At 40.6% G+C, this 11,058-nt stretch overlaps 1 protein-coding gene across 3 annotated transcripts in view; it reads left to right on the top strand.

Annotated features, from left to right (window-relative positions):
- The first annotated feature begins 765 nt into the window (after window positions 1-765).
- ryk (receptor like tyrosine kinase) overlaps window positions 766-11,058 on the top strand; it is a 42,699-nt gene continuing 32,406 nt past the window's right edge. For 2 of the 3 annotated variants that reach the window (XM_044199201.1, XM_044199202.1), the window contains exon 1: window positions 766-2,108. In XM_044199201.1, the coding sequence (XP_044055136.1) occupies window positions 1,883-2,108 (226 nt within the window). In that variant the 5' untranslated portion in view covers window positions 766-1,882. The remainder of the gene's footprint in view (window positions 2,109-11,058) is intronic. The other variant, XM_044199200.1, reaches the window with a different exon arrangement.

The raw sequence follows: 11,058 nt of genomic DNA, 5'->3' as shown, positions 1-11,058 counted from the left end.
AAGACCAAAGCCAGTTGATGCATGACTAGAGTTAAGACAGATGATTCATTCTTATTATAAAGAAGGAATACTGTCTGACAGTACTATCTAGTAGTTTAAATTTTAAGTCTGTCTGTATCTACTTTATGTCATACTGTTATGTAACTGCAGTACACAGTGGTGAGCACAGACTGGCAAAAAATAAAGACTAACCCTAGCTCTAACTTTAATCCAGATGAGGCAGATAGGGACATGCCTCACGGTAGAAAGCAAACAGTGGGCAGGTCTGCGTTCTTGATCATCAGTGATCCCACTCATCCACCCAAGGAACCTTGGATTTCTCAAAAATCCCCTTAGAAAAAAATACTGTTCTGTTAGAACCGGCACTGCAACTCAAAAGCTTCTTCGCCACAACAGTCTGTCTGCTTAACAACTCCCCCAAGTAACAGTGGCAAATCAGGATGGGGCCACTGAATGGCTTGATGAGTATGAAAATGATATGCTATGGCCTTCACATTCACCAGATCTCAACTGAGTTGAACATCTATGGGAGATTTTTGAGAACTCTCCACAACCATCATCAAAAGATCTTTTGGAAGAATGGTGTTATCCCTCCACTAAAGTTTCAGGGAGCACTGCAGCTGTTTTGGAGGCTTGTTGCCGCCCCAAACCTTACTAAGACACTTGTGTGACTTGTAAAAAGGCAACTTTACACCCAAGATAAAAGGGGCAGGGCAGCTGCCCCGTACCACCATTCATTTCACCGAAGGCCCATGATTGAAGACTACTGACCTGACCCCTGAAACCAACACAAACTAAAAATGTAGAGAATGCATTTATTATAATTTTATCTTTTTAACTTGAAAGGTGATGTCTTACTACTTTTTTTTGGTGGCCTCGGTGAAAATATGCCCGTCTACCTCTATAACGCAGACTCCTCATTACGTAGCAGTGTTTGCAGTTTGGCATGTTTAGGATAATCATCCCACTTGTTCCCCAGGCTCGCCGTTTTTGTGCTGCCTTCAGTGAACCTCGGAATGTCCCAAGTTGTACGAATCTTACCTACTGCCTATTGGATTGCGTATGTTTGGAAATATTTGTATAGCTCATTAGTACTGGAATTACATTTATCGTATGAATGCATACATTTTATTTATAGTAAATAATTGACTAGGATATGATATGGCACTATTGCTGATGTACATTCAATAGTGACGACTAAGTAACTTAAAGGTAAGAGCAAATGCTAAGATAATTACACAACCACAACAATTATAGATATAGATTTCACAATATGTTTGCTTCAGTGTTTCCTTATTATGATAAAAATCCAACTGGTTATATCCTTTTTTGGTTCGTTCATTTACAGTAATTTTGTAAAGTTATTCCCAACAGAACCTAAAGGCAGCATTCCACTTCTGTAGTCAGAGCAGTGAGTGCCCCCCCCTTCCTGCTCCGAGTGAAAACTGAGATAGTGAGGAAAAAGCGACGGGAGGAAAGACCATGGAGGGAGGAAGCTGGATGTATTAGCTAGTTTGCTACTTTAGGGAACTTTTGTCCTTCTTTCAGTTTTGCCTGCACAAATCAAAGCGCCTCAATGTGGTGACATCCATTGTGTATTTACGTCGTAAATTCCCTGAACGTTCAACATTCAACGACACTCTGACCGCGGACGGTTACCACAACCCGACGAAAGTTAGCCTGCTCCGGCTAACTTAGCCTGTCTCAGCTAGCAGGAAAGGACAAAAAACAGGCTAGTGGAAAACGAGTAAAGGCTAAAAGTGGCGCTGCGGCGTAAAGTAACTAGTAATGTTGCCTCCCGGGATTAACTTCAGATACGGATGAGAAAGAAATTGGCGACTGGGGAACACCGTGAACAACTGCGAGCCAGACGACCACTGCTATGTTGGGGTTGATTCACGGCTCTGGCAGCCCGCCTGAGTTCCGAGGTTGGCCACACTCGGTGCTGTGGAGGCTCGGGGGCTTCTTCTTCCTCCTGCTGCTGGAAGGGGCCGGCTGCCTCGCCAGCCCGAGCAGCACTTCAGGCGTCAACAACAACAACAACAACAACAACAACCACCCTAGTGTCAACATATACATGAGTGTGGAGGAGGTGAAGAAACTTTTGGGTAAGAAAGTCTACATGTAAAGCCAGCTGTCTTCAAACTTTATCAGTGTATCTCTCTATATGTGTGTGTGTTGTGATGCAGTTGTGCCAGTGTGCCCCTCACTTCTGCAGTTTTCTTTCTAAAACTGTACTACACTCTAGTGAAGCATTACAACTTACTCTTATTGTGTTTAAAGAGCATCCGTAGTGCTAGAGACAGTATGGGTCAATAGTAATCTGGTTGTAAAGGCTCCCTGGACCACAGTAGAGCATTTAACTTTGAGCCAAAGACCATGAGTTCAGTTGTAAATCTGCAAAGTTAACTGAAATGCATGCACTATATGTGCTGCACACATTATTACTTTCATCATTTGATGTGCTAGTTGTGTGGTGAGCCCATGGTAATGTGAAACTAAGTTGAAATGAAAGAGTAGCCCTGAAGATTACAAAAAAACCCAGGATCATGGCTTTGTGTCATTTTGTAAGGTTTCCAAGGGAAACTTTGATCTAAAATAGTAACGATAACATAACAGAAGAAAACAGCATTACTAATAATTTAAAAGGCCTCATGCTGTGGGTATATGTGGCATAAACATTTGCCATGAAATGTACCCCAAGCCATCACAAAAATAGTAGACAGCTGGGGCGGTAATTGATTTTTTTTTATTTTTTATAAGCTGTGCTGTAGATATTAGCATGACTATATAGATCAAGATGGAATAAAAACCTGTAATGGTAACGTCATGTGTGGATCTCTAACTTAAATCAGTGCAACTGTTATGTACAATGTTGCATCATTAAGAAAACAGACTTGAAGCTCAACGCCGCTTCACAGCTGTGGTGTGTTTCAACCTCGGCTGCATCAAGAAAGGTATGCTGATGTGTCACCGGGAATAGTGGAAAGGAGGAAGTGACTAAACCATGCATTTAAACCACAAACAGACTGGGATATTTGGTTGAGTGTCACTGTTAGGTTAGGCTATATGAAGTGAGCCGCAGGGAGGTAAGTTTGGTCCAGTGTGTTGATAGTGCTGTTATGCAGCTGAAGAAGATGCACAAAGTTGCGTCTTATGTATGATTTGACCAGGGGCACTATGGCAAATGTAAGTGCCTTGTCCATATTAAGCCATTAGTGTTTGAGCTATACTGTACACAAAGATTAAAGAAACATGCCAGACCTGCAAAATAGACAGTGTTGTTACTTCACTGTTTGGCTGTGAATGGGCTAATATCCTTATCCCGGTGCCAAGGTTGAGCCAGTCTATGGATTGGTCCTAAGTTGTTAATTTAGGGTTTACTGAAGATGTGTTGAGGGTGCAGTTTGGAACTAGTCATTTACCATGTGAGTGCCACTGTACAGTCTAATGACGGGGTAGAAGTGCTAGTGCATAATATCTTAGTGGAGGGAGGAAGCTGATGTTGCAACTTATCAAATTGACTAATGTGCTGCTGTGAAAAATGGTGTCATTATCTTGTAGTGGCATCAGCATCTTTTGCATCAGATGTGATTCAGTAGATTTGTTTCTGTGGTCCATTTATCCGGGAGGAAATATCTAGTTTTTCCCGGTTTTGAACAGAAAGTTGTGTTGGCGGACCTCTTCATGCAGTATATGCAGAGTTAAACAGCGCGGCCAGCCATCAAACAAACATGTTTGTTACTAAGTTTAGGTCCTTTTGATGTTTTGAACTAAATCATGAGCATCATATTGATGCAAATTCATGGCAGATTTACCAGATCTTGTGATCCTTTAAGATATGTAAACAGGTAAACTGGATGATTTTGGTCTCTGGCTTTTTGACAAGAGCATCAGTCACTGTGCTGTTTAAAAAAAACAAAAAAAAAAAACAACACAACAACATTTCAGCTCCTTTGCTCCTCTCTATAATCTGACTGGTGTTCGACCGTAGGCTGACTCTGTCCCTTTTGGTTCCTCTTGTCCTCCATCACACTATAGTTAATCTTCTGTTGCCAGACAAGGGCCTCTCTTTTGGTTTGCTTGAAACCTTGTCTGGTCGTATGGAGAAATCTCTTAATGTGTGCGTAACTAAAAGTATGTGTGGACAGAAACTTCCATGATTCAGTGGCAACTGTAGGAAAAAAAACATGTTGGAGGGAGGTGAAACTGGCATCACACTGGTGATAGGCTACTGGGGAGTCTCACTGCAGATTCATGTAGAGATCCAAAGTTTGCTTTTGTTTTTAAACCAGCTGCTACCGCATATGTCTTGTAGTAACAGTTATTAAAACCTCATATTCATCAGTTAATTTAATATACATTATTAATTAAAATACGTTGTATAATGTGGATTCATATTTCTTCCTGAAAGAAAACCAATTGAGAACGTGCAAAGATAAGATGTGGCATGGCATGTTTTACTCTGTTTTAGTAAAAACAGTCAAATGGTGAATAGATTTGTGAAACTTGAAATTTGGTTTGACATATGTCACAACACCACTTGGCAAAGCCTTTATTTATTTTTCCTACACTGATTTTAGTCTGCCCTGAAAAGGTTCTCCTGATTTCAGTCTTAGTCCCCAAGTTAGGATGCTTTCAAAAGTTTTTCAGATTTGCTACCAGTCCATACATACATGCCTACAACTTCCTGTTGACGAAAAAGGAATGTAATCTCTAAAATTGTCCTCTGAACCTCAAAGGGCTTGTGTCTGTTAACGTTGTTGGGAGTTTCCAGAGAATCTTGTATTTAACATAGGAGTATCCGGAGCGCCAGACATGGCTATCCAAGCATAAGGACTGGATGACAGTCTGATTTTACTGCTGGGACATTAGAAAATGTTCAAGATAGCCACAGTATCTCTGAATATGTTTTGGATTTCTTCAGTGTGTTTTTTTTTTATTTTTTAAGACAGCAAAATAATGTGTGCTTTGTGTTCGAACTTGTAGTTACATGCATAATCATTTGTGATTTATAATATGGCATATAGATTGGTTAGGACCAAAAGAAAAGGTGCCGCGTGCTAGAAGGCTCAGTGATGTCCCCGATATTTTGACTTGTCATAGCAGTAGAAGCACAGGTGTAATTAATAACCTTATGGATGTCTCTGTTCCACGTAAGTATCACAGTCAGTTTCTTGAAATTCAAGTCTCCACAGGATTTCTATTCATTGCAAAAGTTCACAGTACAGTAATAAAATTGTGTTTGCCAATAAAGCATAGAGACATTATTGTGATAGGGAAAAGTGATACCACCAAGCAGTTGTAGTCTTGCTGTGGTCTCTGCTTTTTCAGCACATGGACTGTAAGTTCCTTTGATAACTTTACCAAACAACCTGACTCTCAAGGGGTTGTTAAGGAACAGGAAAGCATCATGCGTGAATTGAAACAATTTTGCATACACAGCTGTCTATGGATGAACTACAGGCAGCATCCCTGATTGTTTTTGCATATGACTAATGGGTGGTGAACAGGCTGTCTCAAGAACCCTCCTCTCTACATGCATTCCTACCCCCCAGCTCCCATATCAGCTGCGTCTCACGACCCGCATCTTGGATTTGAATTGTGTTGCAGCTGCCAGCTCAAATTCAGTTACTTTAAGGTGCAGTTATCCCAACGACAACCCAAATTCTGTCGATCAACTAATTGATTAATCGACTAACAGTTTACAGGTACCATGTGTCATTGTTTGCTGCTGTTACAACTCCAGAGAGTCTTTTTTATTTTAATGGTTGCTCAGAAATGTATTTAGATTGTTGCGAAAGAGACACTGCATCACACTGCTCGCTAAACACCAGGCTGCGTTCATAAGACCCATGACCCAAGCTATGACATTGGTATTACAAGCTTCAATAGCTTTCTTTCTTTCCCTGTTTCCTGGCATTCTGACCATCCATGTGATCATTTAGAAGATGAGGGGTGAAGTAAAAATACGTTTTCTGTACATTCATTTGCTGTCTCCTATAATAATGACCTTTTTGAGCCCAGTTTTCCATGGTAGAATCCTCACTCTACTTGTTCCCTAACACATTACTCTGAGGAATTGTTCTTGATGGAAAGTAATCACTAAGAGAGTCTGTTTTCTAGTTCTTGCATGGTATGCTTACTGTGTCACGGGTCTTGCTGCTCACTGTATTAGTGCTGGGCTTTTCCAGTCAAAGCAGAACCATAGCTCCCCAGTCCCCAAGCAAAATTAGTATCAGTAGTAGACAAAATAAGCAGTTCCCCATTAAAATCAGTTTTTCTAATACTTGGCTTGTGTGACGGGGAAACATGTTTTGTGCAGCTACAGTTGTTGACAGATTTTAATCGGACAAACTCCGCCTGGTATCACAACTACTTCACATATTGTAATCTAGCAATGTGGTCATTCTTTTCCACCTGCCTAATCAGGTGAGTAGGTCAGAGTTTGGCTTAACACGTGCAAAAATTGAAATATCCGGGTCTTATAAATACTGCGAGCAAGTGCGTAAAATCGTCCTTGTATTCTGAAGAGCCAAGTGCATGCCGACTAATCAGCCTTCCTCCCCTCCTCCAAAAAGCTGAAAGGCAAGCAGGGGCTTTGAAAAAGACCCTGTGAACAGTGAGGAGTGATTGGCAGCAGCATTCATTTCCTTCATGCCGCTCTCCAAAGATCCTGTGGTTGAATAGGGGAGCCCCCTGCTTTCACATCTTTTGTCTAAGAGCTCCTGCTCTTAGACAAAAGATGGGTTGTTGCTTTACAGGAGATTCTGTAAAGCAACAACCTATTTTATAAATTGTTGCCCTTGTGTTAAAATCGGAATATCGGCATTGGGAATATACAATCATGTTTTTTTCTCCTTTTATGTCCGTATGCAGCAAATGCCGTAGGAGTTTGAGTTGTACTGTAATTCTATTGAGACCATTGTCATGCTTGAGTTACATTGATTTAATTTTGCTGTTATGTTGTGGAAATGAAGAAATATTAGGAGCAGTAGATGTTGAAATCAGATTTTCAAGCCTCCTATTTTCTGTAGTTTTTCTAATATAGAAGATAATTTAGCAAGGAAACACACCTTTCTGAACTAAAATAAAAAAACAAAAATATTTGACCTTGCGTGCACAGCCCAGGCTTTCAAACTGCTGCTGTACTCACAAAGCTGCCCATGTAAAACAGCATCCAAAAATAGATGAGTAAGATGGTGTGCACGAGACCTCTTAAATGACCCGTTAGTTGGCTCAAAACGAAAGCTGCCTCAAATAGCTAATCATTTTTTCAGTAGACCATTTGATATTTGTTGAGTAAACTAAGGAGCCCCTTTAAGCAACAAATAACCATCAACGAGGTGCCTATAAAGGGACAGCGGCAGACAGTCTTGCTCAGATTCCTTTCCCTGCCTTCATCCTTGTGTGCCCTCGGGGCGCTTCGTGGAATAAAAGAGGGAAACTGATGTATGGTTTCTTTTGAAGTGAGTCAGAGAAAACCATAGAGATTGTGACATAATGTGTGTTTTTCTTCTAGCTGTAAGATACTTTCAAATGTGACTATTTTTGCAAGCCGTGCTGCTGTTGCAGCCTAACTGTAAAAGCTTAGTTGGTGTCTTTGGTCAGGATGTTTGGTTGTGCTTTTCAGAGAACATACTGCATCATGATTTATTCTACATTATTATTGCACTTTCCTTTTCATTTTACACTTTGATACTCGTGCTTTTTTTTAGCTGGAACCCTCTGTTGGTTTATTGTTGGGACATGCACTAAAGCTTGGCTATGCCTGTGCCTAACCTTTTGGCAAGACAGGTGTGTGGCTGCCAGTGAAAAAGCCTCAGTAGTCAAGTTTCCATTCAAATGTAGGGCAAAGTTTAACCATATTTCCAGAAAATTGGCTAAAGAAAATGTGAATTAATGCACGTTTCCATCCACTACTGTTATGTGACTATTAGGATAGTCGGGTTTTCCAGTCAGGTGCCATTAAACAGTTGCAGAAGAAGATGGTGCAAGGAGATGATGAGATTTTAAGGGGCACCCATCAAAATGGAAAACTGTGTTGAAAACATGATGGAAATATGGCATTTGTGTTTGTTTCATATATTCATTTGAGGAAGGTTACAGTCCCCCTCATTTCTCCACAGAGATGTGATGTTTTTGTTTGCTCCCATTGTTCGTCTCTTCAGTGACGAGTGACATTTAACTCACATGCTACATGTTTGTCATGATTAATTTGCCAAGTCTGTTTCCATTGCACTTCTTAGCATTTTGTTTTTATCAATACACAAACTTTTTTTTTACCTCAGCCAAGTAGGGTTGGGCGATATGACGGTATATACCATGCGACAGGTTTCCACCGCGGGAGCTATCCCTTAGTGTCTCTGCTATGTATTCAGGGCAGGCTATTTAGCTGGATTCTCGCATGATTTGGGCAGCAGGACTGCTTACCACGTTCTCGCGTGATGTGAGAGCGACAGTTGGTGGTGGCAGTGCACCTCTAAGCTGGTTTGCCAACCGCTACAGAAGAAGAGAGTGACAAGTAAACATGGAGGAGGAGAGTGAAATTGTAAATACAGAGCAGGAGGCATAATCAATTGTGATGAAGTACGGTATGGTTCTTAATTTAATTTATATAACTGTGTACATAAACGTTACTGTATCGTGACATATATCGTTACCATGATATCAAATTACATATACCGTGATAGAAGATGTTGGCCATACCGCTCACCCCTACAGCCAAGTGATATTTCAACTTTTTTTTTTTTAGAAGTTCTGGTGTTTGCATTCAGGTTTGTTCATGTGCAAATTGAAAATGCACTTAAAAACAGGTGGATGGAAACACACTTAGTGAGTGTGGTATATTGTATTTTCTATGGAGTATCACACTTTCAACTATCCCAACTTACATGAGGTGGCGTGTTCCTCCAGTTTCAACAAACTGTGAAAACTGGCCCAAAGGCAACATCTTAGTAGCACTGGGCCAGCAGAGCGTCCTCACCTCACCACCACTTTTTGTTTTTTGGGGGGGGGGGGGGTTTATGATCTTTACCAACTCCTGTCAGCGTAAACCAGAGTGGCTGTCACAGCTTACTTCAGATTCATGCTGTTCCCTAAAGATTGTGTCTAGGTAGGTGGTGTTTATACTTCAGGAAGATGCAAATGCTTACCACAACTCAAAGTTGTCTGATGAAAGTTAAAACTGTAGGACAACTCAGATTACGTACCCAGTCTTTATACCCCAATCCTGCAGACTTTGTAACCTGGAAACAGTTATCTAACTATCAAGTGCCCTACATCTCTTGAGCGCTAACTGAGATGGGATGGCATATCAGGTGATTTCCTGCGGAAATTCTTAACCCAATGCCTCGTGTTAGAGTTGATGTTATTAAAGCCAAAGGTGGCTATTTGAGGATTCAAAGCCAAAGTGACATTTTCTTGAAAACAGCCATTATACACTTTTTGTTATGTGTTTTATAACTTGTTTTCATTTTCAGGTTTTTTGGACTTAAAACGTGGTGCATTCTGAACAAATGCTAGTGTCACTATTAAAGTGTATTTTCCTTTTAAAATTTTACTAAATGCCATAAAACTAAAGTTGATAGCCTTGAGCTGCTATTTGCTGAAATAAAAAGTGAAAGCACATGCCCTGTATTAGAGACAGTCTAACTACTATTGGAGATGGGCTTTTATTTTATAAAGCAACTAGCAAGTCTTATGATCATTTAAATCAGCACTTAAAGCACTGCCTATTCTGAATTTGGTTTGAATATGTCATCATTCATGCCATCATTTTCATGTCAAAGTTTCCCATTTGTAGTGGAGCAAAGTATTCGTCCAGTCAGTCATCCGTTTGTATTGAATCTGTCATTGTTGACAGACATATTTGTATGAAGGTAGCTGCTTTACATTTTTGACACGGTGAACCATTTTTGACTCGGGAAAAAAGATGTTGAGGCCTTTTTCAGGTGATTTTTAGAATTTCTGTTAAAAACCGGTACAATTTGAAAATAGGATTTTAGACAATACCCAAGCTTACCAAGCTGCGAAATGTATTTTTTTTGTTTTTTTTTCTCCATTTTGGTTCTGGACAAGTTCTCCAAGGTGTGTACTTTGGTAATATGCTGCAAACACGTGCTTATTGTATGTTTTAAACTGCTGTTTTCCCAAGCATGTTGGTTAGCGGCACACTCGTCTGATGGTAAAACTCTGGTGGCCATGATTAAGGCAAACAAGCAGGAGCAGTGATAACAAGCTTCCAATGTCACCATGTCTCATTTTTACCTGTCAGCTGACAGACTAAACTGCTCATCAATCCATAGGGATTTTAGCATTCGGCTACTTTACATGATGTCTTTTTCAATTACAGACCAAAACCAGCTCTGTTCAGTTTGTAGCTTTTCCAGTGTGTCCCATATCTTAGATCTTGACATCCTTCTTACATTATACCCCCCTCTCCTGCCTCATTCATGCCTGTGGATTTGTTTGGAGTTTTTCAGTTGATAGGGTTTCACACGGGCCCTCATTTTCTCCTTCCTTGGTTAATGTGGCCAGTATCTTCCTAGTGAGAGGCCGGGGCGAGTGTTTATCTCCCGAGCACTCAGGGATGAAGGCTTTGGAAGGTATAGTGTCGACTGTGCGCACAAGAGAGTCTTTGTTATATCTGTCCTGGACCTTACCACCTGGCCGCCGCTACCTTTTGTTCTCCTCTTTCAAAGTCTGCAACGTGATCCACAGCTTGCAAGAGAACACTGCATGTCGACTTAAAGCTTTGTAGAGCCCAAAATGTTAAGATAACTTTGATTTATTATATCTGATTTGTTGCTGTACTTTTGTGTTGACATCTGTATATGAAAGGAATGGCCATTTTTAGTACATTTATACGGATGATTTTATATGTGATGTTATGTAAAAGTAATCATGTCAGTTTAAATGTCTGAACCAGTAAGAAAAATGCGGGAGGGGGAAGTGAGTGAGTAATCCTCACTGCTGAAAGAAGTGTCGATGTGCCCTTGAGCAAGGTACTTCAATTCTACTCCAGTGGAGCTGCACAGTGGTCAACAGCAGGGTGTT

This window comes from Siniperca chuatsi, linkage group LG6 (genome assembly GCF_020085105.1).
Source record: "Siniperca chuatsi isolate FFG_IHB_CAS linkage group LG6, ASM2008510v1, whole genome shotgun sequence".
In the NCBI taxonomy this organism is placed as follows: domain Eukaryota; kingdom Metazoa; phylum Chordata; class Actinopteri; order Centrarchiformes; family Sinipercidae; genus Siniperca; species Siniperca chuatsi.
The sequence above is the reverse complement of the archived record's forward strand: the minus strand, read 5'-3'. Positions and strand labels throughout refer to the sequence as shown.